This window comes from Genypterus blacodes, unplaced genomic scaffold (genome assembly GCF_046128005.1).
Source record: "Genypterus blacodes isolate CSIRO-AG114 ecotype Tasmania unplaced genomic scaffold, CSIRO-AGI_Gbla_v1 ptg000046l_1, whole genome shotgun sequence".
Taxonomy (NCBI): domain Eukaryota; kingdom Metazoa; phylum Chordata; class Actinopteri; order Ophidiiformes; family Ophidiidae; genus Genypterus; species Genypterus blacodes.
In genome coordinates, this window is record NW_027466859.1 from 518715 (window position 1) to 545429 (window position 26715).

Here is a 26715-nt window from a genome sequence, read left to right on the forward strand (position 1 = left end):
TATATGAGAGAAATAATAAATAAGAGAAGGAAAAGGCAAAATATATATAGACATTTCCAGAACCAACACGCAGCTTTTACTGAAAAGTACAGGAAATGAACGTAAAATAGCGATTTGGACACTGTTGTGGAACGCTGTGGACAGCAAATCGACCAGGAAGATCGATTTGATAAGATCGTAAGGCACGGAAAGCCGTTCACAGACGGAGGGGGCTGTAGCATCTCGGCCGCTGACAGGAAGAGACTGGATAGACTGGTGAGGAAGGCCAGCTCTGTGTTGGGCTGCCCTCTGGACACTGTGGAGGTGGTGGCAGACCGGAGAATGACTACTAAGCTGTCATCACTGTTGAACAACCTGTCCCACCCCCTCCAGCACACCTTGTCAGCTCTGGGCAGCTCGTTCAGTGGCAGATTCACCCGCGCTGTCACACAGAGAGATACCGCAGGTCCTTTCTTCCTGCGGCGGCCAGGCTCTACAACACCGCAGTCACCGGCAGCCCTCTCCACTCCCAGCTGGACTGTTAAAAACATTGTTGTGCAATAACACTGCACATGTGCACTTTATACATTTCAAACTGAGTGTTTGCTTATTGTATTGTTATTTTATTTTTTATTGAACTGATTTCTCTTTGTCTGCACTATCCCCCTTGCTGCTGTAACACTGTAAATTTTCCCGTTGTGGGACAAATAAAGGAATTCTGATTCTGATTCTGAGATACCATGAAAGAATCATTTACTAAAATGGCAGATAATATATCCTCGGGTAATCACCTTCGTTAAACGCTGATGTGGAAACGCTGCATTTTAGTGGTGGGATGCCGTCACTTCGCTGGACACTAAATCGACATGCGTTGTAGGAAATCGACATGCGTGGTCTCCGGACCACGAAACAATGTACGCTTTAAAGCGGCATAGAAGTTTATTTAAAACTTTATTAAAAAACTTTGTAAAAATGTTGTAAATTTGGAGGTTTTGTGTAGTTTCTTCTGAAATTATTTCCCGTTGTTGCTTTGTTTTATTTACTTTATTGGTTTGGACGTTTGTGTCCTCCGTTGACTTTTTTGGTTACATGGTCACGTGACAGTGAACTTGCGTGGCAGATAAATCACGTGATAACTTTATCATCCTTATTCTCTGATTGGCTCTGAGTTTTCGGGCCTGTCTCTGATTGGTCAAGAACCTCTGCCAAACCCGCTCGCTTCCTGTTTTCCTCCAGAAGGACTGTGAATGAGCTGAGTTGGAGGAGGTGTGACAAGGTACCATAATGTCGCTCCGGAGTGCCCGCAGCGTTCTCCTTCTTCTCTGCTTCGCTTTTACCGCAGCGGCGCACCGCACATTCCCTAGCCTGAACCACCTGAAGCCGAGGGCTGGCGACGCGGCGCAGGGCAGAGCGGTGGCAGAGCTCCTGGAACGCCTGCTCGGGTCCAGGTCAGCAGACTTCTTGGTGGTCGTTAACGGGAGTCTCTCCAACGACAGCACAGATGTGTGTGAACTCCGCTCCAACAGAAACAACCAGGTGGTTGCCACAGGCAGCAGCGGGGTCGCTGTGACTTCCGGCATTTATAACTACTTAAAGTATTTCTGCAATTGCCATGTTTCGTGGTCCGGAGACCAGCTGGACCTGCCCCGTCCTCTGCCCAGGATCACCGGGGTCCTGCGCATCAGCACCCAGCACCGGTGAGACACACACACACAGACTTTACCAAATCACAACAAACAAAGAGCATACGTTTCAATTTGTACCTTTTAATTTAAATGTTCTCCGAATAATTGTTTGTTATTAATAATCGATTGTTATTAATTCGGATGATGCAGATTAATTGTGTCTCCTTAAAGATGCTGCTTTATTCCTCTGCTGCTCAAAGGACTTGGAAAGGTTACAGGTCCCATTAGACAAAAGTCTCCCATGAAATGCATCATCTTTATTGCGTAGTAATGTCCGAATTTTCATAGATTTTCCTCTGCAATCGGTTACAATCATCATTATTTTCTTCAGTTAGGCTTTTCCCCCTGAAAAGTGTCCCAGCCCCCCAGTTTACACTCCTGTGTGTGCATGTGACAAATGGAACGTTGTCACACATTATATTTCATTGTTTATTGTTAGCATTATGGACACTTGTGCCACACAGGGCCCTTTAATGTTCGCTTCCTTTCAATTATCTGTTGTGCATTAGGCTCGCATCAGCTCACCACAGTTATGTCATGTGCACACTGGTTAGATTGTAAAGCCGCGGCAGGGGAGCCACAGTTTGCTGTTTCCCATGACGGACACCTTTTTAGAGGTGAAGAGCAAGTGAAAGCTGTATTTTTATTCTAACTTTTCTCCCACATGACTTCACTTTCCCATCAAACAGCTGATTAAAGTAAAATCCCATCTGTGAGACTGTGACCTTTTGTATACTCCAGGTATTAAACACAAACGTTATTTCCTTTTTAATTTGTCTGTGAGTTAACTGAGCCGAAATAAAACAATGTGAATGGACACTTACTGTTGATCTTTCACAATAAAAGCCTCATTACAGGAAGTACTGAGCTTCAGTAACAGCTGTTTGTCATCAAGACAAAAACACAGCAATAAAAGTATTTGTCAAATCCCACTGAGTTGTTGCTATGGTGACTCACTAGTTTGCTGCGTCCTGCTCAGAAGGTCAATCCATGTTTTGCACCAAGTCAGCTGCAGAGGGCAACTCGTGCAGAAATCCCTGTCAAAAGGACTCAGGAATGGTTATTGCCGCTATGGCGTTATAGCGGCAATAACCTTTCGCTGAGGTTATTGATGCTATAAGAGCCTTTACTGGTAATCGTATACAAGCGTCAAGCATCTTTACAAGCCTGGACTGTCAGTCATTACACAGCAAATAGTTCAAAAGAAACACAAGAAGAACCTCTGTCATTTGTCAAGAGTTCAGACAGAGTGAACTTTGTCACGCCAGGACAAAGAATTACAGTGTAGTTGCTTTGCTTCTACGTTTGGATCCTTGGAAATGATGTTCTTAAAGATGTATCCCTTTTTAACAAAACATTTTGTGTTGCTGTCTAGATTCCGGTATTACCAGAATGTCTGCACGTTTAGCTACTCCTCCGTGTGGTGGGATTGGCCCAGATGGGAGAGAGAGATCGACTGGATGGCGCTGAATGGCATCAATCTGCCTTTGGCTTTCACTGGCCAGGAAGCTCTGTGGCAGGAGGTAAGATGCTGACCCTGAATACGTTGTGGCTAATGCCACATTTTGCATGTTTATGTTGCATTCTTGTGCTCATTTTAATTTTTTTTTAGGGGTCATTTATGGTTTGTAATCATTCTGCAAAACTGACGCACAGTCTGAGGAGATTCCTGATTAACCTGCACTACTTCCTGTTCCTGCTGCTACATCAAAATAACAATACAATACAGATCATTCTCTTTACCAGGAAGTGTTTTTTGCCCCCCCCCCACCCGTCAGGTTTATCGTGCTCTGGGCTTAAACCAGACGGAGATCGAAGAGTTTTTCTCTGGACCGACTTTTCTGGCTTGGAACCGCATGGGGAACGTGTTCAGGTTCGGTGGGCCTCTACCACAATCCTGGCACATCAACCAACTCTACCTCCAAGTACTGGAATTTCAATGCACTATCATACTGAGCAAGAATGTACTGTAAAGATCGCTCCTGATTGTTAGCCCTTACACTTGAATTCAGTTTAAAATCAGTTTCTGAACAATTTGCTGATCCATTCAGGTGTTTTGTCTTTAACTGCTCCCAAGCTGCTGAGTGAATCCTCTCAGAACTCAGAACATTTTGCTCTGTTTGCAGTTTAAAATCCTGGAGCGAATGAGGTCACTTGGTATGATTCCCGTGTTGCCAGCCTTCTCTGGGAATATTCCAAAGGGAATACTTGGGTAACTTGTGTTTCTATCAGTTTACAAGGAGTCATTCATTAAACACAGTGCTATTATGTAACATGTCAGTAAGGGTAAGTCACACAAAAATTAAGATCTCTTTCAGTTTATAACGGCTTACATCAGTGTCTGTCCTCACGAGCTAAATGGAAGCAAATTCCGCATGACCTATTGATGTAATGTTGGGATGTCCACACACATCAGTCATGTGCTGTGTTTCGACATCGTGGTTGTTGTGAACGAGTCCGTGTTTTGACTCGTATCCTGTTTGTTATTCAGGTTGTATCCTAAAGCCAGCGTCACCAGGCTGGGACCGTGGTCTCACTTCAACTGCAGCTTCTCGTGCTCGTACATCTTAGACCCGCGCGATCCGCTGTTCCGCCAAATCGGGTCCCTCTATCTGTCCGAGGTGGTGAAACGGTTCGGGACGGATCACATCTACAATACCGACACCTTTAACGAGATGACTCCGCCCTCTTCTGACCCCACCTACCTGTCTGCAGTCAGTCGCTCCATCTTTGCCTCAATGACCGCAGGTGAGACGTTCTTGACAAAGGTGGCGCCGTCATCTCGGCACTACATTTTCAAATGCTGCAGAGGTAGTTTAGGTTTGGAAGTGGAGTCGAGTCTTTGGTCAAAAGCTCTATGAACCCTTGGTACTAGAATTGCTTCTCTCTACTTTGTTCTTTCAGTTGATCCTGAGGCGATTTGGCTGATGCAGGGATGGCTGTTCTTTAGCGACGCAACTTTCTGGCAGCCGGCTCAAATTCAAGCCCTTCTGCACGGAGTTCCCATTGGACGAATGATTGTCTTGGACCTGTTCGCGGAGACGGAGCCGATCTTCTCCTACACCGAGTCTTTCTACGGACAGCCATTCATCTGGTGCATGCTGCAAAACTTTGGGGGAAACAGCGGCTTCTTTGGAACGGTCGAGAGCATCAATTCGGGGCCATTTCAAGCCCTGAAGTTCCCCAACTCCACTCTGGTTGGAGTTGGAATGACACCGGAGGGCATCGAGCAGAATCCCGTGATGTTTGAGTTGATGAGCGAACTGGCTTGGCGCAAGGAGCCTGTCAACTTGGCCAAGTGGGCGTCCTTGTATGCGCTGCGACGCTACGGCAGCACAGAAGACAACTTGACGGCTGCGTGGAGGCTCTTGTTCGCCAGCGTCTACAACTGCACCGTGCCGCATTACCGCAACCACAATCACAGCCCGCTGGTGCGCCGGCCTTCGTTTCACATGAATACCGGCCGGTGGTATGACCCAGCAGACTTGCTCAAAGCCTGGAAACTGATCATGGAGGTGGCTCCGTCCCACATGTCCAAGGAAACATTCCGGTACGATCTGGTAGACGTGACCCGGCAGGTCTTGCAAGTGCTGGTAACGCTATTTTACCAGGAGATAGCAGATGCCTTCCGGAATCATCACCTTCCAGAACTGCTGACTGCAGGCGGCGTGCTGGTATACGACCTCCTGCCCGAGCTCAATCGTTTGCTCAATAGTGACGTTAACTTCCTTTTAGGGACATGGCTGGAGCGGGCGCGGTCCTTAGGCCTAGACGAGAAGGAGGCTGACTTGTATGACATGAATGCCAGAAACCAACTCACTTTATGGGGCCCGAGTGGTGAGATACTGGACTACGCCAGCAAAGAGTGGGGAGGTCTGATGGAGGACTACTACGCTCAGCGATGGGGCCTGTTTGTGCAGACACTAGTGGAATGCCTGAACAGTGGAAGGCCATTTAAGCAAGACGCCTTCGATCAGTTAGTCTCACAGGTAGAGAAGGGTTTCATCTACAACGGCCGCAAGTATCCTACCAAACCACTGGGAGACACTTATGAAATTGCCCACAGGATCTTTCTGAAATACTACCCACAGGCCCTGAAGAGGCTATAGTGACAGAAGAAACAGAGACGGCACAAAGAATGTCTCCCTCCACCTCCAGCGTCCCAGTTGATGCCTTTATTGTTAGTGTTCTAGACCTCAGTGGGTCTCAATCCAGGTACAGCATGTTTCCCATCTCTCCCTTTTATACACGTGGCCAATCAGCTTCATCAGGTGTTTAGCCAAGATCTGGAAGGAGCCAACGAGTCATGGAGCAACTTAAGGTCCAGTGTTCTAGAAAGATGCCATTTTATTGTCAGTAAAGTGTGTGTGTGTGTGTGTGTGTGTGTGTGTGTGTGTGTGTGTGTGTGTGTGTGTGTGTGTGTGTGTGTGTGTGTGTGTGTGTGTGTGTGTGTGTGTGTGTGTGTGTGTGTGTGTGTGTGTGTGTGTGTGTGTGTGTGTGTGTGTGTGTGTGTGTGTGTGTGTGTGTGTGTGTGTGTGTGTGATTTCACAGTTTAATCAGTAAAATTCTTTTAAACGTTTTGTTTTCGTCAAAATGTCATTGTCTTTGTATTGGAATACTAAATTGTAGTTGCAATATTTTTCTTTTTTGTTAAATTCTATCTTTGTATCAGTCACTACATTAGCACAGCTCGAATAAACAGATTTAAAGTTATTTTGATAAATTCAGTAATTGTACTTAGTACTTAATAAGATATATTTTTATATGAAATGTTTGTATAATTTGACAAGTAAATCAGTAAAGATATTTTAAAGGTTTGTTTTCATCAAAATGACTATTTTTCAATATTGCAATTTTTTGTAAAAATTGTATCTTGGCAGTGGGACGTCAAAGATTTTATTTTTGCAGTCAATACTTTTACAGGCGTGATATAAATGCTGTTTTTGTAGTTCAGTAATTGTACCTGGTGATGTCACATCTTAAATGCAATTTCTACATCTGCTGACTGATAAAATTTCGTAAGGGGATATTTGCGTTCTTGTCAGCACATAGCGCCACCAAGAGGTCGTTGATGAACTTCATTATACCCAGGCCATTGAATTGCTGCTTGATGAGACCCATGCACACGGAGAAGGGGGAACATGCCGTGTCATCAAATATCCTGTAGATGGCACTAGATCATCAAACTACAAGATACAGTAAGAAAACTGAGTTGTGAAAGGAGTAAACAGTGACAGTGTTGAATAAAAACACTTGACCGTCATCATCTTAATTATTGAATGTTTTGTTTGTGTAAAAAAAAAAAAAAAGTTCAATAAGGTTTCTATGTTTTGTTACTGACTGAAAAATATAAAAACAAATAACATTTTGTGTAGCTGGTCACCACTCCATCAGATGGAAATGTGCATAATTTGAAGACATTTCCTCCAAATTCATCCAACATACAATTTATCAATAACGTCCAGTGGTTGGAAATGCTTGTTAGAAACTCCATAATTTGTAGTTTCCCATTACATGTTTTTAATAAGTACACCCCTCGACCCACCCAGCTAATGTAATACTGATAGAAATCATGTCTCACGGCAGAATAATACCTCTGCCATGTCTGTATTACGTAAAGGCAGATTTAGGCCTATATAGCATAAACAATATCATTACGTTGATATGAATCGAATCCAAGAGAAGGGACAGGACGGGGCTTCATTTCTCCATAAACAGACATTCAACTTGTTTACAGATGCCGGTATTCTGTTTATGTGATGTTAACTCAATCAGGGTAATAGCGCAGTCTTTCCAACAGATAAGCTCATTGGCAATGCAATTAGGGATGTGGATTGCAATTAGGGATGGTAGAAGAAAATGTGGGAGAGGATGATAGCCTCAGATGATCCCTGTCTCAATGTATTTCACAGGCATCTCTAAGTGGTTGACTTATCCATGACTTGTCCTTTGACACAGGGCAATAAAGGAGCTTATATCTCCTGGGATGCAGTTCTGTGATGGGGCCCCATGTTCCTGTTAACATTCCACTGCTTAATGGGAGTCTGGTGCCATTTGAGGTCCAGTATCCCATAGATGTCTTTTTTTTCTGTCCTTGCAGCCTTTTGAGATTCACTGCGTACGTCTAGCCGTGTTTCGCCCCACTTCCTGCTTGGTAACCATTGCTTATATTGGGCTCCATACATATTCAAATGCCTCTGAGATACCACAAGGGTCCCAATAGCTTCACGAGCCCCACTTCCTGTAGAGGCCCCAAATCAAAACAAAACAAAATGGGGTTTCATTGTCACCACTATAAACTGCTGTACTTGGCTGCAGTGCTTCAGAATTACTCTTGTGATACACAGAGTACAACAACTATGGACCCAAAGCTACATTTTAGCCCTTGTCCCTTGCCCTATTGAACCTAAAATGAATTAAACAAATATATATAATAGAGCAAAACCAGTTTGAGTCACCTTTTAGATGATAGAGTCAATGCATGAGCTGATTTTATTATAAGATGAAATTTCTTGAGTAAAAATAGATGAGGTTTGTTTATGTGGGAAAAACACACAGATAACCCCATATAATTGAGTTTTCCTCTGTGGGATTTTATCTGTCCCAATTTTCCATTCTGTGTGAGGGCCTGGCCGAGTCTGAGAACTGCTGACTTCACCTCGCGTGTTGGACTCGGGGCAAGCTGAATGTGTGCAGCGGGTGGGGTTAGGATCAGCGCCTCCAAATCTGAGGCCAAAAATTTGGGTTTTTATTTACCCAACATAATGACAAACTACACAAAACCAGTAACATTGGATAATCCTTTACATCAAGATGATACTAGGCCCAAAAAATATAACTACAATCAATCATTATGTAATGTGGGGGCGCTGGTGTGTAGCAGTGGTGGGCGGTGGCATGGTTTGTACAGCTGATCTTAATTGATAATTAGCCGCAGCTGCATTGGATTGTGTATCAAGACTTCACCAATGTCTCTTGTGTTTACACATAGCGATACATTATGGAAAGTAAAGGGATGAAAAGACAGAGGCAGACAAATAAAGGAGCTGGTTGAATGCGGAGAACACATTTTTAAATATAAAGCTATTCATGAAATGTTAATGTTTGTGAGTGTTTGTGTAGAATTACAGTGCAATATGTTGTATGCAGTAGTTAGAATAACTACACGAGGCCAATGTGACTTCATTTATGAATCTTGTATTACAAATTGGTACGGTACAGAGGGAGCAAAATTCAAATGCTGATGGTGCTGGAGGCCAGTGTACATGTTGTCCTCCAGTACTCAGTGCCCTTTAGTTCCTGCATTTCTTACAAAGTGTATGAATGCTGAGCTCATCCTTCTCCGTTGCCAGGGCATCAGCATTCTCAACTACTCAGATAACTGGCGCGAACGAGCCGTCACTGAGCAGCAAGCCAGGACCTGAGATAATAACGTAACTTTTTTATTAGTTGTGCCAACACAATTGTGCCCATCCGTGCATGCATTTTAGGGAGTTTGGGTCAGCGATCACTGGTTAGTAGAAGCAGGGAGAAGAAGATGAAGAAAAAGATTGCAGCAGTTGACAATAATGACAATAATATTAAAATAAGCAGAATGAGACCAAAAAGCAACTAATTTGCTTCGACAGCTTCTCAGGGACATGCTGGAAGTTCCATTACAAACCGGAGGGGGGCAGTAAAATCACCATTGCTTCGTCTAATCAGCCGGAACACGACAGGAAGAAGAAGAAGTGTCGTAAACCTGTAGGAGCCTCTGGGCGCTGTGGACTACGTAGAGAGGTTGTCGCCTTCACTGACCTGGATACCAAAGCACAGGAACGCTCCACCGACCGCCTCCAATACAGTGGAAATTAAGATGGCAGTGCGTGGTCTTTAATTGTTTGAACTAATACATTGTCTTGAAGGCATATAAGCGACAAAGTGCCTCGCTCGCGTGCACCACCGTAACGTAAGAAATGGGCTTGTTTATTAATGTGAGTACGCTCTTCAAACGGCCTGTGAATGCGGTCTCTGAACGCGATTGTGTGCTGTGTCAGTATCTGCTGACCGGGTAGCGGTCATGTGTCCTTAACGCCACTGAGACCGCAGTATTTGACTTGTGTGGAGAGAGGAGGAGAAACTGGGAAAGCTCACTGAATTCGACGAGAAGAAATCCGGAAGTGTTGTACTGTTGCCTTCACATTAAAAGCACCCAAATGGGACTTTTCTTTTTTTCAAACATTGTTTTAAGTATGTGGATTATCTCAAGCAATCCATTTAAACACAATTTGTTTTCGTCATCGATTGAATTCTCTGATTTTACTATCACTGTGGCGCGCTGTCAAATGTGCTCATGATTTATTCTGGACGTTGGTCGGAAACGCTACTTTACTGAGCGATTTGACACTAAGGAAGTGGGATGTGGCCAGGATGTATTTATGCTGCTGTTCAGGACAGATATGAAAATCATTGAATCAACGCTGCTTTGCAGCCTCGCTTCACGTTCTGACACAGCGGAGGTTAAGACGTTAACGCTCCGTCAGTGTTGTCACGACTCGACAACAAGCCAGATTGTTTTATGCTGGCCAGATTCCATGAAGGATTCTCTATCTCACGCCCAAGCAATCTCTTCAAATTGTGCGCTTGGCTATCATCTCTGATTACATAACCATTATGTGAATCCATAAAATCATACTGTTGACTTTTTTTATTTTTTTTAAAACGTTTTTCTTGGACTGAAGACTTTGAATTTTATTTTTGCTATTATTTTTTCGGATGTCATCAACTCACCATCAAGTGATGACGGAGTCCTCTCTCGCCATGGGCAGACTAGAACTGACCCCCAACCCGGCTCCCGTTGGGGTCAGCCTGACCCCGCGGCTCTCCGGCGCCCCCACGACCAAAGAGAAGAGTGGACAGCGGCCTTTGGGGTCACAAGCTCCGGCTCACTTGAACGGCTGCGTCCCGCTGTCACATCAGGTGGCTGGTCACAAGTATGGAGTGGATAAAGTGGGTATGTAAACCTCATTCTCTCTCTCCATTCAGAATATAAAGAGTCTGACATTATCATGAAGGATTGTTTGTGGCCAGATTTGTATTTCACAATTCAGTTTATTATCAAGGCAAACACATTGACTGCTATACATTATTGACTTGCAAGACGATTATTGGGAAGGTGACATAACCTAGGTGAATGTGGAACTTTTTAATAGATTCTCAAAATTACAAATAAATGTCAACAAGTTTATTTTTGACCACGTCATTGGAGTACTTTATAAAATATTACAAGGTAGCACAGGGTAATATTGAGATCATGCTGTGGTAATCATTAACAGTAACAGTTAACTGGCAGATGTTTAGTTTTCGAGCCGTGTGCATTCATATGAAAGAAAGAAAGAAGAAAGAACACCTTTTTCGTCTCATGACTGAGAAATTTGTCTTACAATACATGCTTATTTACATTTCATGCAGTTATTTTGCATACATGCTACACCCATGCAAGTTATACAATCAAATCACACCCATGGTAAGTTTGCGCCCCCCTCCTACATGCACACACACACACACACACACACTTCACTCTACCAGAGGCCCCATTGTGTGTCATCATTGGACATGAGCTTAATTTATTGTGTCTGAAAATGAAACTTCTGTCGATTACTGTAGAGTCACTTGGAAACAAACATCCAAATTGTAATTGAGGCCAGGCTGCTCTTTAAACTAAAGGGGAAATCTTTGGGAAAATCACCATCATCACGAAAATGGAGGTGTAAATAAAAAAAATGTTACACTACTTAGAACATTATTTTTTAGATCATTTTTTGGACAAAACAATGCATGAATCAGTGTATTTTTGTGTAGAACTCCTTATTAAAGACCATTGATTCATGTGTTGAATATTTGAAGCGATTATAGTTTATTATAATCATTCAATTTTCAAGCCTCATGGTAAAAACATACAGTAACAATCTCTTGCACCCACACACACACGCAAGCATGCGATTGGTCATTTGTTATAACTTACTTTCCCCTTTGTGCGGGTAGTAGAACAGTTTGAAGAAAAGTAAAGTTGGCCACAGAAAGCTCACTCTTCCTTTTGTGTGGATCTAAACGCTATGTTGGTGAATAAGCACTGAAAGCCTGTTGAGCTTGTAAAACTGCTTTCTGAAAAATGACACTCGGCTCAGTCCTCCTTTCTCTGTGCTTTCCAGTCTAGTTGCTCCTGCCATAAGGGCATGTGGCGTCCTTGATAAGTTCATTTTGTGATAGGAAGGGATTGACATTCCATAGATTTACCTGCAGATACATTGACGTCATCATGATGAATGGCTTTTGAGTTTTATAGGGTAACATAAGATCAACTGAATATCTAGTTTTTGTTGACCTGTTTTGTTGACCAAATTGGACTCACTTAGGCTCGATCAGACAGAGAGCAGAGCAGGGTTCCCCCCCCCCTACCATTATATGGCTTAGATGCGGTGCCTAAGCGCCTTTTCCGCGCTGCTCAAGCCAAAACAGAATGAAAATAAAACAGAACAACAAAAAGCGCAAGAGGAAAAAGACAGGATGGGTTCCATTTGGTGTTGTCGGTGCCCACTGCAGGGGCACGCAGAGACTGTGTGGGAGAAGAATCCACGCTCCAGACACAAGCAGTGTTGCGGGATGCAGGAGAGAGAAGTCTTTTGGCGTCGGATATCTTAAATAGAGGAACGGTAGTAACGGTTGTGAGCCTGATCTCTTTAGTTTTGAAATCCACATTCTCCTTTATCCCCCATATTGTCTGTGCCACACACTAAAGATGTGAAGCCATAGAAGTCTCGGTAAGAACATTTCCTGCAAAAGACACGCCCCTTTCAGAGAGGCTGTCAGCTGGTTGCTAAGGGATACATTCAAGCGCACTGGAGATGGCTGTGAGATTTGCATGTGATATAAAATCAGTTGTTGAAGTTATTGAGGTGCTTATGTTTGTGTATGATATCATAAAATTCATTTTTATGACATAGTATGATGGATTCGCTGTAAGCCTGGGTTTTCCGATGCAGCTGGATGATAGGAATCTGAAAGAGTACAGCATGTACAGCACACCCACATGCAACATACAGTGGGATTAATTAAAGTCTTCTTATTTTACAAATGCGGTAATGCCGGTGTTCCAGTAAGATGTGAAAATACATTGTTTTCAGTTAAGAACTTAAATAACCCCTTAACCCTCTGAGGTGTTGTTGTCCTACAGCGCCTAGGACCAAAGAAAAGTGGGGGAAAACTCTGCAGACTCATAATCCTCTGCTCCACAGGCTCATTCAGTAGTTAAAATTACTTCATTGTTACTTTAATAGTTAGACTTATCACCACTATACGATTAAGTCATCTTAAATCTGCCGTGACTCTGTACTTGTGAATCGCCCGTTCTGAATGGCCAAAGTATTTGATTTGGCACACACTGAAGGACACCTCGATTCAGTTTAGCCTCTTGATGATTGTCCCACAATACAATTAAGCTTTATTCCAATAACATTTTCTATTCAAAACAATATTGACATGCCCAGAAGAAATGTTAAGACACAAAGAAAAGCCCAAGTCCTTTGCACAAAATAGGGCTTAGTGATGAATTCAGGTTTGTGTGTTAGGTCTCAGTGTTCATGTTCAGCTGGTATCTCTTGTAGAGCCGGATAGACTTGCTTGATGTGGGTGTGCTCAACAAGCCTGTCAGCCCAGAATAGCTGTCCACAGCTGAACTTTTCACGGTCATTGACCATCAATAGTTTCTCTCTTGCTGTTTGGGTAAAGCATGAACCACCTGATTGGTCATCTAAGCAGGGAGATTAAAAGAGAGAGCGTTTGGCCTTTTGGTTCTAGTTTTGCTTTACAATGATGTACACTAAACACAAAGAGAGAATGAGGTTTTGGAGGGCTGGAGTCATAGGCAACAGCTTTTACATTGCATCTTTACAGGCCAACGTTAAGAGAATGTTTCACAGTTTGAAAAGGGTTCAGACTGGTCAGGAATGTTAAATAGTTAGGGAGAGCTGATCGCTCAGCACCTCACATCCTACACCTCGGTCATTAACATCCAGCTCAGAGTTTGTGTGTATTTGGCTGCTTGTTTGCTTTGATGAGAAATGGTCTTCAGTAAAGGTTTATTATTTTAATGCTGAATGTATTAGTATTAACACAAAGTGCATATAATTCAAGTGCATGAAGTAACCACATCTCTCTTAGCACAGACATCACACCTCACAGTTGAGGTTTTCACACGTCTTTTTTCGTTCATTTTGTTAGCTAAGATAAGTTGTGGCTCAATTCTGATTATTTGATGTCATGAAGCTGACACACTTCTTGATCACACTTTGGTAACTTGATACAGAGCCTGATACAGAGCAGCATATGTTGGAGCTTAGCCGCGTTGAAATGTAAAGCACTGCCTCTTGACCAATCAAAATAGCTTCATCGTTCCCGCAGCACCCCTTGACGTACATGTTTTTAGGGAGTTTCCCCATTTCAGGTGGGGCCAGGATATTTAGATACCGGCAATTATTATGAGATCAATGCTTAGAGTTAGGGTCTATTTAATATGAAATCTTATCTTCTGCCGCCCACCCAAACCTTTAATCACAACTCCAATCAACATGTCAGGACAAAGACAGACAGACACTAAACATTTCACTTTAAAATTGATGCGATGGACTCTCAGTTGTAAAGAAGAGAGACACTTATTACCATCTGTGTGTACTCCTCCAAAAAGGCATCACTATAGCACTGTGGAAACCCGCAACAGGGTTAGACTATAGAAGTTTGCCCAACTGTGCCCAACTGTTTGGCATTGGCATCGCAGCTGTGTGCCAATGAGTCCGAGTGTTCTGCTGTTGAAAAGCTGCCGTTTCCCAAAATACGTCAATATTCTGACTTTGAGAAGGTTAAAGACATGGCTGCATATTTTGCTCAAAGATGGGGGTTGCCACAGTGTGTTCTGGATGGATTGCGCAGGCCCATCCTGGCACCAGAAGAGTACCACACACACACAATATCTCAATCATAAGGTCTGGTGTCCTTTCATGCTGCTGGCTGTTGTAGATGGTAACAAACTTTCCTGGAATGTTTTTCAGAGTCCTGTGTTTGTCTTAACTGTGGGAACTTTGGGGATTCAGGGATGCTCCTCCCAGAGCAAACCAGAGACGGGTTGCACAGGAGCCAAGGGATGGTTGAAAATGCATTGGAAAGGAAAACGCAAGGGTAGATGTCTTTTGAAGCGAAACGCCTACAGTGTAGAAAAGGTGACCCGTCCTTGTTTTAGCCGTCATGTGGTGCTGCAAGTGCGCTGTAGATGCAAATGGAAAATCTGCTAAAATGTTACTTATCTAAGGGTTTGTGACGTATATAAACAATGTCAGTAAAACTAGAGGGCGCAAGCAATTCGACTTTAAAGTATGATTGATGGTGTGAAGGTTGGTCCTATTTTCCACTTCGAGACGCTATAAAATGACTTCTTGGAAATGGCGCAAAGCTTATTTGTGTCGTAAGTGAAGCTGGAGGGCAAAATGGGGTTGGGGTCAGGACTTTGACAATCGAGATAATAACCTACCAGGGGAAGTCAAAGGTCAGCACTTAGAGCAAGACGCTGAACCCATAGTTGGCGGAGCTACTTGGGGTCAAATCAAACTGGGGTCAACTCAAACAAGGACTAATGTGTAGCCGCAGCATTAAGAGGCAAACTTCCAAGTCCCCTCCAACTCTCCTCATTTTGATTGTCAGTGTAGCCAATCACGCAATGCGATTGTCATTGTTCTGGGATTCTGGTTGCTGTCAGACAATTATGAGACATGTTTGAGATTCCCAATATAACAGATACAAGAGTTACAGTTAGACTTAGTTTTATAGCGGGGTGGTTGATTACAGTGTGATAAGTAAATTCCAGTGTCAGAGTGAGTTTGTGTGGGCATCCGTTCACTACTGTAAGACTCCCTATGAGATGATGTAACAAATACGTCATAGACAGTTTACTTTGGAATCCATTAATTGAAAGAATAGAAGAGATTTATTGTACGGTCTATGCATTTTCATTGATGCCACCCTGGTCCATATGTAGACAACATTTCTAAATAGGGGTGGGGTGATGCATCGCCGGAAATCGACTACGAAAATACGTCGATTTGCATAACCGTGCGCCGATGCATCATAATGACGCGTGATGGCTGCGCCAGGTGGAAGCATGCACGCAACCAGAGAACAAGCTGCGGTGAAAAAAAGTGGTCTAAAGTGAAAGCGTCGTGGAGCGTTGTCAAGGCAGCAGCACTTTGTGTTCCCGCCCACCAAGCGTTACACACTAGGACAGGGGTGGCGAACACGCAGCTTTTTGATTTTTGATTTTTCAGATTGCAAAATTGAGAAGATGATTGAAGAAAATATTGAAATATTAATGAGAAGTTTGATATTTATTTTGGGGGAAATCATTTTATTTATATTGCATAGTTATATTGCAAAATAAATATAATCTATAGATTAATCAACTAATTGAAAAAAATAATCTGTCGATTAATCGTTAAAAGGGTTTATAGGGTGCAGCCCTATTTCCAAATCTTTCATTCGTCTTGGCAGCAGTCAGTGAGTCGTAACATCAGATTTGTTTGCCAGATGTGCATGTATGTGTAAACAAATCAGGACAAATATCAGATCCCTTGTTCTTTTGGCTTGTTCACATGTTAATACATTGCTGTAAATCAAATTTGTACGCAGTTTTACCAGGAGGAAGTGGAATCCTGTCTGAGTTGGGGGTAATAAAGTCAAGTTTGTAATTAACAGCTCATGAGGACTGGCATTGTTTCTATCTAGAGTAAGGGCAAAGTCCCCACATGCTCTCTCTTTCCCCGCGCCCCCCATTCCACAGCTTATGCATTACACCCAAGCCCAACGAACTAGAAGAACATTAAAAAGATGTGACAATTAAATGAAAATGAACCGAAAAGTACAGTGGGAAAAAGACAGTTTGGCCTGTGACACACACACACACACACACACACACACACACACACACACACACACACACACACACACACACACACACACACACACACACACACACACACACACACACACACACACACACACACACACACAGGCTCTGTCAGCACACAGAAGTACACACTCACACTCACATATACACATGGACACACAGAGGGGTGGACCATTGCTGGGTCCGACACATACCCACGTTATGTAGGTTAATGTTAATGTTGTGAGTAATGTAATGAGTTTAAAGTCAATTCTAATGCTTGTTGCAGGTATTTTGCAGCACCCAGATGGAACAGTGCTCAAGCAGCTTCAGCCGCCACCAAGAGGTCCACGAGAAATGCAGTTTTACAGCATGGTAATACACACGCGCACACTCGCTCGCTCGCCCACCCACCCACTCACTCACTCACTCACGTCTCATTAGTCTGTATATATGACGTGTGTGTTTCCCAGGTGTATGCAGACGACTGCTGTGATCCATGTCTTTTGGAGCTCCAGACCCATCTGCCCAAGTACTATGGCACCTGGTCCTCTCCTGATACTCCCAATGGTAGCGTGTGCGTGTGCGTGTGCGTGTGTGTGTGTGTGTGTGTGTGTGTGTGTGTGTGTGTGTGTGTGTGTGTGTGTGTGTGTGTGTGTGTGTGTGTGTGTGTGTGTGTGTGTGTGTGTGTGTGTGTGTGTGTGTGTGTGTGTGTGTGTGTGTGTGTGTCACATTCTCTGTAAATGACTGTATTGTCTCACCTTTACCTTGGACTTAGTACATGATACTGTTGACATTACATCATTATACCATTACAGACAGCAAACAAAAGTTTTCCAGCATTTACAAGGACTTGATAATTCAGCATTACTGTGATGTGAATGAGCCTAGCCCCACCCTTTTCCACAGATGATTGCACTTATGTCTTTTGTATGTGTGTTACTGACTCAGACTTGTACTTGAAGTTGGAGGATGTGACTCGCCGCTTTGTCAAACCGTGCATCATGGACGTCAAGCTGGGTCAGCGGAGCTATGACCCATTCGCCTCTCAAGAAAAAAGAGAGCAGCAGATAAGAAAATACCCTCTGATGGAGGAAATAGGCTTCCTGGTCCTCGGCATGAGGGTGAGTAGCCAGTTCGTCGGTTTCTGTTGTGGATTGTAACTTCTTTTTCTAAGTGGATTGTTTTACATTTTGGTTTGCTTTTGGGATGCAACAAAGACGAGGAAGCCTCACCTGCACAGACACTTTGTCGCAAGTTCCTGTTAACCTTCAAAGGCATTCATAGTTTGCTCATTGCACAATTCGATGAAGCATCGTTTTAGACCACAATTGCTGTCGTGTGTGTTTTCTAAACAGCTTGCCCAACATGCAAAGGAGGAAATGCCACAGTAACACTTCTTTAAAACGCAGACACTAACAGACATTTATGAATGACGGAACAAAGTTGCATGAAGCCTATTTGCCCTTCGCGACACCCCTGATAACATTCATCACCGTCACCTTCGTCACCTTTGTCACCTTCATCACTGACATCTGTTTTTTGACCTCCAGCCTGCCACGAGAAGTGTAAAAGAAGTCCAGGTTTTGTTCAAACTCTGGGGGTGTAAATCTATTTAGTCATACAGTCAAGATTCATTACAGAACATGGGTTTTGTCGGGTCACAAATTAGAGCCACAGCGAGCCAACGGGACCCAACAGAAGCCTAATAGATAACAGATACAGATTCTGGACTTTTGAAGCCAATTCCAATTTGAAGCCAGATTCCTTATCGTGTCTTGGCTCATATTCCCGTTGTTGAGGCCGATTCTGTCTCTACCTGTCAGTGTTGAGTTAAATAGGAGGTTAGGGGAGAGGATTGAGAGGAGGTCTGGAGTCAAAGCCCTTTGTGTAGCGGAGGAATCGCCCTATTTGAGTATGTAAGGATCGTCCTGAATGGTGTGCCTGTGTGGCCTCATTTCTTCCTGTGTGTGTGTGTGTGTGTGTGTGTGAATGACTGATGGGATGGCAGTTTTACAACTAGACCTCCGCTCCCTGTGTAAACGTGACATACAAATACTGTCCACCTGTGGACTTCAGATAAGTGGGCTGACTTTGGTTTTATGGCTCCCTGCACTGCTGGAGGCTGACGTGTGTGTGGGTTAGCTTAATGTTTGATCGGTGCTGCTGTATTCTCCTGAAGGCCTTTCCTTACTTCCTTTGTTAAAGTTGGCATGTTTAGGGAGCTGACCCACCATGTGGAATGTGACATTTGACCTAATACATAATTAAATATGTTCTGTCAGAGTCACAGTAGACTGAGTAGTAGAGATAACCGATGCTTGTGAAAGAACCAAGAGTTTGCAGGTCAATACTTCCTCCTAACGGTATTCTTCAACTATTTATCCCTGTAGTTCTGAATAGTTCACCCTAACGCACAACAACAACAGGTGCACAAGTGAAGCAACAGACACAAATGAACTGAATGTGGAATAAAAATCAAGACATAGATCGACAAATGTAAGATGAAAACCAACTAAAGCTACAGTGCATACTAGTAGTCAAGCTGCAGAGGGAGTGAAGGACTTGGAAGGATGTTTTGGTTTTTACATTCATGTAAAACAGGGCAGCGTGTGGACGGCACCGGCAGAGAGAAGTCACGTGCGAGAATGTGAGCAGGTGAAAATGTTGAAATTTGAGGGTGCGGCCGCAATTGTAGCCACATTTCTGCTCCAGGGTAGGAAGAGCCTGTGAAGTGGAAGGCAGGTGCACCAATGTCGCTTGACCACTAGATGGAAGTCAGAGCTTTGACTGTCAGTGAAAGAATCTGCGCTGGAGTCATTGACGGTTCACACAAGAAGAGATGGTCACGTGAATCTCCAGGATACCTCGCCCTCCTCCTCCTCCTCCTCATCAGCTTGTTGTTTGGAGCCATGAAAGTAAACGACCAAACAGATCTGGACAATTAGTTGAGCCTGTCATGTCTCTGTGATACCGTGATTATCGTTAGTACTTAATATTGATTACTTATAATGTGTAATTGTTGTATTTCAGGTGTTCAAAGTTTGCAGTGACACTTTTGAGGCTTATGACCAACATTATGGAAGAGGACTGGTGAAGGACACCATTAAAGACGGTGAGTGTGTTTATGTATAGATGCTAAAACAGGTGTTACAGATTTACAAATGAATACACACTAATACATGTTGTGGATACCTTCTCCTCTCTCCTCTCCTCTCAGGCTTGGCTAAATTCTTCCACAGTGGTGTTTGTCTGAGGAAGGATGCCGTGTTGGCGAGCATCGGCAGAGTGCGGCGCATCCTCTGCTGGTTCGAATCCCAACGCCAACTCACCTTCTATGCCAGCTCTCTGCTCTTTGTCTACGAGGGCCTCCCTTCCTCCTCGTCTCCCTCCTTGCCCTCACTTTCCTCTCTCCTCGCCGCCCCGCTAATCAGCCCGACCACTGGAAAAACTGCCCTGTTGCCATTGGCGGACGACACTAGTGGGGGAGGGGAGAGGAAAGGGGGACAAGGGGCGGGGCAAGAGGACGAACTGGCGGAGTACAACAACAACATCCGGGTGGCAGTGCCGTGGGAGTACAGCATGGACACCTTGTACAGCAACCACAGGAAAAGCAGCCACCACCATTGCACCAAGGGTCATCTCCACAGCAACAGCGGCACTGGTGTGACAGTGGCGGCGGTCATTTCCGGCGGCGACATCTCAGCGCTGAGCGAGGAAGACAACTCGGCATGGAAACGAACAGGCGAGACGGGGCGGCAGCATTCAGCTAACGGAAACGGGAACAAATCACAACTGGAAGGGGGCGGCGAGGGCCGAGAGAGCGCCAACAAGAGGAGGGGGGAGGACAGAGAAGGACGAGGGAGGGAGGAAACAGGGGGGGGCAGAGGGGAGGGGGAGGTGGAGGTCAAGATGATCGACTTCGCCCACGTTTTCCCAAGCGAGAGCCACGACCAGGGCTATATCTACGGCCTGAAACGCCTGCTGACTGTGTTGGAGCAGATCCTCCACGAGGTCACCTAGAGGTTTTAGATACGGCCTGTTTGTCCTCAAGCCTCCCTGTGCTCTTATGACCTTCTGACCTCCTCTGTCAGCTCCAAAAATTCAACCACTCTCTCTCCCCCATCTTATCTTATCTTCCACCCTGTTTTATTTTTCATTTTTAAAGAAACGGGTCTGAAAAACCTTCAGAGGAGCGAGGGAATGTGAAATCAAACGCCACCACCATCAGCATCATCATCTCACTTGGAGTGTGACGGTTTGTCGTGTGTGCGTGTTGCTTGTTTTTGTCAGTGCGAGCTGATAGAAGCTGATGAAGGCATTGCGGCCGTGCACTTGGACCAGGAGATCAGATTCAGCTGCTTGGTTTACTGATGCTCCAACTAAAGGCAGAATGTCATGTGACCAATCAGAGGCCGCCTCTCAAAACTCTGCGCCGCTTTAGTATTTAAATACTCGCTCATTCAATTGCTACTTTCCATAGCGTCACCTCATCTTGTATTAAGTAAATTCTCATTTAATTTTCTTTTTGGTAAAACTGGAATTAAAAAAAAAGAAAGGCAAAAGATGCAATATATTTTCTGATTTTAAAGCAGAACGTGACTTTTAGATTTTTCTATTCAAATTCCAAGGTTTATACACAGGGATCTTTAATCTTAAGATTGATATCGCAACCCGTTGAATCACGCCTTTGAATCAGCAAGAGTAACCATAGCAACAACAACAACAACAGTGCATTTCATCAACGCTTAATTGATACACAAGTGACAATTTGACCTCACTTTTACGAAGTCGGGGTCTTCTGGAGGTAGTTTGTGTTCTCTTAGCGCGTCTGTAGCTCTTTGAACAGCTTCCTGTGCTCTTTACAATATTCTCTTCACCAGCAGGAAGTTACCGTAGCATAACCATCCAACACCTGTATGTCTGTTTGTATCTAATTCTACCTTTCTTTTCGATTTTTTTCATTTATGGCTTTCAAGCTTCGTGTCCTGTGGATCGTGTTCAGTGGATCCCTAAGGGTCAGACAGACTGCGGCCTGTTGCGTGAACGCCAAATGTCTCCAGAATGCTCCAACATACAAAAAAAAGTGAGTGAATGACTAAGTTCAGTGAAATAAAAGGTTATATGAGTCATAAAAGCAGGACAAACACACAGAGCTTCAGGAAGGCTTCCTAAACTCCTTCTAGGCCGGGTCAAAGGTCACCAAAGCTCCCTCTATCGGGCCAAAGTAAATCTAAAGATCCTGCATGCTGTCAATCACTTGTGCTCACTTTATTAGGGTTTGTTTTGTCATTTTATCCAAGAGATCTTCTTCTTCTGAATTCAAATGTTGTTTATTTTAATCTTTTCTCTTTTTTTTTACTAAACCTGAGGAGAATCCATTGACTCAACCGTGCAGGATCTTTACACAACTAAACACCTGAAATTCCGCTTTGTGAGTTCAGTGAACTCAAAGAGAATCTGACTTTGGAATCGTTTGGCAAGAAGTGATGACATTGTCAATACATCGGAAATCTATACATTAAACTATGCATATTCTGTCAAAAACACCTAAAAAATATGCTCATAAGTTGTAAATGTCACTGCCTCATCTTGCCGCTCGCTGTCATTAAAGTTATTTTGAACGGCGAGCGGCGAGTTGCTGTAAATCTGTAACCAACAAAACACGGACGGCAAACGCCCACACGAAACATATTTTGTAGATATTTTATAAACGGATCAAAAATGGAGGACTCGTCTTCTAGGATCCAATCTCAAATCAGCAGATCTGTCAAAGTCCAGATGAGGATGAGGCTTTGTGGTGTAAACGCATACAGACTTAATGGATCTTATTGCGAGTTGTAAATAAGAGCAAATCCTCTTTATTGTGCTGTAATGCTGCCTCTGATGCATTTTTGTTTACTTCAGTCTTTCTTCTGTGTTTCTGTACTTTCTGTCGTTTCCTAACACGCTGACGAGGCAGCACATCTCGTAGCTGCGTCGCTCTCACGCCGCGGTCCGTCGTCGCGGTAATAAGTATTCATTCAGTCCATCTGTAAGGTTACTGGGCATCTGGTAAACCAAGAAGTTTTGGAGACGATTCTGGTTGAAGTCGGGTCGTCGTTTTGTGTTTTTTTTTATCATTTTGTGCCACTGTCTACATGTATCGATCTCAGGTGAAATTATTGTAATCAGAAAACATTCATATTACTACTAATAATCCGAAACTATACTTATATGTTGTCTTTATGTTTGGACCAATCTCATGAATTCTAACCTTTTGAGTTGTGTTTTTGACCTTTTAATCCTTGAGATGATTCCATAGGCAGTGAAAGGTTTTAATTTGTTTGTTTGTTTGTTGTGAAAGCATAGGTCGACTATCTCAATCTCTCAATCCTCTCTGCTCTCTGCTGTGTTTGCTGATTCTTTCCTGGGGTTCTTTGATGACCTCGCTCCTCCTTGTCTGAGGCATAAGGATATTTTCGACGATGCCATACAAACATCTTGTGTCCGTTTTTGTTTTGTTTTTGATTTGTGCCACTGCTCTAGCAATTAATGCAACTATGAAGTATTACTTAGCTATCAGAACTTTTAAAATGGGCATCAATATGAAATCAATCATTTTCATCCCAAATCCTGGAATGTTTACTATTACTCCTTTTTTGTGCTGTGATTGGGTGACAGTTGGTACATTTACATGCACACCATACTGCATGATAGTGCTGTCTGTGCTGTGATTAAGGCAAAAAAAAAAAAGGTGGACTTAGTCATTGGCACGCATTTAAGGGATCAATGAGGATCGTGACGTAAATCGATGAATTACTCAAAGTAAAGAAGAGGTTAATTTATGCAGACTTTGATCCGACGACAGTGTTTACCTGATGTTTGAAATAGTAATCCCAGTTATTGCCTTAATGAAACTAGAATCTAAAAGTTATAATGTGCATGTAAATGTACTGAGGGTCGCTGATGATGTGTTAAAAATGTGTAATGCTGCTGTGATGGTCGCGGGCCTGCTAAGTCAGCAGGAAAAGAAAGAATGAAAGAGACAGACAGTGACTGAATGGTTGAGGGGGGGAGGCGCAGGGGTCTTTGGGGCGGAGCTATTGGCTATAGGAAACTGAGATCATCCTGATTAGACTGGCGGGTTTTATGCACATGGGGAGAAAAAAAGTTTTTAAAAACTCCTCAGAAACCAAAGTGAAATCACTTATATGAACGGAAACCACAAACCCGTGTTTTAACATTTTACAGATTCAATATTGCCACTCGAAGTAGCTTGGATGTAGTTGAGCTACTTTCTCACAGGAGCTTGCAGTGTAGCAGACTTTCCTGCAGGGCGGCGTCATTGACCTAAACGTCCACAGCATATCACTCCATGTCTCCTGAAGCATGTGCTGCCTCTCGTCTCTTTCCCACTCACACAAGATATTTATTTTGATGGTTTGACAACTCGACCAATCAAAGTGCCCGATATGTTCCAAGGTGGAGAAAATCGATTTTTCCCAAATTCGTGAACATTTTTTCCCCCTCTGGCACTCTTTGGTCTTCCGTTGCCTTATGCAGCTTTTCATATTTTTTTTGACTTTTATTTGAACATGATACATGAAGTCTCAGTAAGACGCAGACCAATTCTGTTTTGTTTTATTCAACTATATGCACATGCCTCTTTACTATAAGTAGCTTGTAATATATTGATATTAAAAAATTGCCAAACTTTTTTGCAGAGTGTAAATGAACTAGATGAATTTTATGATGAATCTAATCTGAACCAAATGAGACTGCAAAACGATTTGCTTCTTATTTTCCTCTTAATATTCAATCTTGTTAATAAAACTGATTTGCCTTATTTGTTTTGAAATAATCAACAGGGAAACTTCAGTCTTAGGAAAGATGTTTACAGGAGATGGAGAAGATTTTTTTTGTTCCGTTTGTTTTAATCACTGCCTTATTTCTGTTGATTTGTCTCCATGTCGTCGTCTCTGTGTTTTTGAATACTGATGATTGTTTTTTTTTGGATTATTCTGGCAGCTTTGTGAATCTGCACTTATATGAATTTCCACCTCGGATTTCTACTCGGCTCTGTAACGACTTATAAATCATATCATGCATTTTAATACAGGACTTTTGTGATGACACAGATGAACATTTACTTGATTTAATCCGTGTAAAAATTCAGAAGGTTAAGGGTAAGCTAGACGGGCATTTTACACCAACAACAAGGCAGAGACCAATAGCCAGTGGAGGAAGAGTGGAAGCTTTTTACTTACTATAGGGAAAGACGATACCACAATGGAAATGAACGAAGTGTTCGACATCCCGGTCAAGCTCGAAAACCGTCAACTATTTGGAATTACGAGGATCTCTTGATTCATTATTTATCAAATGTGGTCTAATCATCTCTAGGCCACAGAAACAGACATATACAACAACATATACTGAAGTCAATCAGGAACAGGTTTAAAAAGAAGTAATTCTGAGATTTGTGAGCTTCCTGGAGCTTCGTCCAGTTATTCACAAACTTCACATACAATACAATCGTCAGTATGTCATTGGTTTGAAGCAGAATGTGTCTGAAATTATGTTATAAGTAATAAATGCAGAAATCCCAAGATATTCCAAAAATAGGTCCCAAACCTTTTTTCTTGCAAGTACTGAACCCCCTACCTGGAGACACAATGTGATTAAAACTCTGCATCTGCTACGACGACCAAGTGCTTCTCCTCAGGTTGAGGTCTCATTAAAGCTCTTTAGATAATGTCTACAAGTCATTGTCAAGTTTACATTTTAGACATATTTATCACTTTATCCATCACTTTATTGACGACTGACAAATTAAGAAATTTGCAAAGTAGCTGCAGTAAGCACATCCGTCAGCTTTAATGTGATTAAGAAGGACTGATGATTTCACCATAGCTGTGTTGGTGGACATCTTGGCTCATGTATGGCGAAATGATGCACACTTAACATAACTGACCAAAGCACACCTTTCTGCTCTACGTGTTTTCTGTCTTTCAGGTAGCCTCCTTGTCTCATTTCCAGTCATCACAGTGAATATCATGCCTACTATCCTTCTCACAGTTACATATTGTATGGGTCAAACTAATTTCAATAATTGAAATAATGCAAGTTTTGAGTCTCTAAGTTGTTTCTCGTGAATTGGAATGACTGGCTACCTGAAACCGGGAAAATACATAGAAAACAAGTGGTCACAAGAATGTTAATGTGTTTTGCATAGTGTTGAGTGCTTGTGTCAGACTGGTGTTCTACACGTGTGAATGCTGCCGTCATGGAATAGAGTGTGTTGTTGGTCAAAGGCAGTTGAATTCCTCTGACTTCAGGTATCTGATGATAAAAAGATTCCCAGCTTAAATGAATATTTTGGAGTTTGTAATTCCTCACTGTGGCTTTTTGAAGTGGTTTTACTGTAAACTGGAGCTAACATGTCTGATCCTAAAGCAGAGCAGAGATCATCACAACTCACACCTTTATGATTCCTCTGTAACTACAAACTATATAGTCATTATTTTTTAACAATAAAAATAACCATGAAATTGTTTGTGGACATTTGTTGCTTTCTTACCTCAGCCCAAAGTCTCTTCAGCCACTTCTGTTAATTTAATGTTTGTCCTTGTTCTCTCAATTTCTTGCAGTGATTGAATGAATTAGGTTAAATATACACCCGGCTGGAAATAACACATCTACATAAGGATAGACCCTTAATTTTCACCAGAAAATAAAGCAAAAAAAGAAGACCGATGAAGTAACAACCTATTTCATGAACTTGAAGTAAATCTTAAATCAGTCTTTATACATTTGTTCATGAGTCAACTGTCTACTGTCTGGGATACAACAACGCAGCTTCAAATATATTTCATAAAAATTCAAACACATTACAAATATTATGGACAGATAAAACAGCTTTAGGTGACTTTCATACCAAAAAATGATCGTCAATATTTCCTGTCTGCTTCTGCCCTCAATGAAACACTTTGCTTTGTCCCAGAGCAGATTTGCATGTGTTGACTCAGGTGTCCAGTTTGAGTGAAGCTTTTACCACAAACTGAGCAACAATATGGCTTCTCTCCAGTGTGGAGTCTCATGTGG

The 26715-nt window shown here is 42.8% G+C and overlaps 2 protein-coding genes and 1 long non-coding RNA gene across 4 annotated transcripts; 2 read left to right on the forward strand and 1 right to left on the reverse strand.

The window, feature by feature from the left end:
• The first annotated feature begins 1215 nt into the window (after window positions 1-1215).
• naglu (N-acetylglucosaminidase, alpha) lies at window positions 1216-6927 on the forward strand. Its single transcript, XM_076149658.1, has 6 exons — window positions 1216-1676; window positions 3040-3187; window positions 3443-3589; window positions 3791-3876; window positions 4156-4412; window positions 4569-6927. Exons 1-6 carry the CDS (start codon window positions 1264-1266, stop codon window positions 5771-5773), a joined length of 2256 nt encoding a protein of 751 aa, XP_076005773.1. The 5' UTR covers window positions 1216-1263; the 3' UTR covers window positions 5774-6927.
• Window positions 6928-8758: 1831 nt separating this feature from the next.
• Window positions 8759-12045, reverse strand: LOC143000342 (uncharacterized). The gene is made up of 3 exons (XR_012963612.1): window positions 11668-12045; window positions 10434-10626; window positions 8759-9084 (listed from the first exon to the last, which is right to left on the reverse strand). It is a non-coding gene; the product is annotated as an uncharacterized LOC143000342 (long non-coding RNA).
• Window positions 9419-26167, forward strand: ipmkb (inositol polyphosphate multikinase b). Of its 2 annotated transcripts, none has more exons than XM_076149611.1 (6): window positions 9419-10656; window positions 16919-17004; window positions 17103-17199; window positions 17581-17753; window positions 19663-19744; window positions 19850-26167. In XM_076149611.1, exons 1-6 carry the CDS (start codon window positions 10419-10421, stop codon window positions 20650-20652), a joined length of 1479 nt encoding a protein of 492 aa, XP_076005726.1. In that variant the 5' UTR covers window positions 9419-10418; the 3' UTR covers window positions 20653-26167. The 2 variants fall into 2 exon arrangements, with proteins under 2 accessions (XP_076005726.1, XP_076005727.1); XM_076149612.1 differs by having other exon boundaries at window positions 10531-10656; window positions 17595-17753.
• The last annotated feature ends 548 nt before the right edge of the window (window positions 26168-26715 follow it).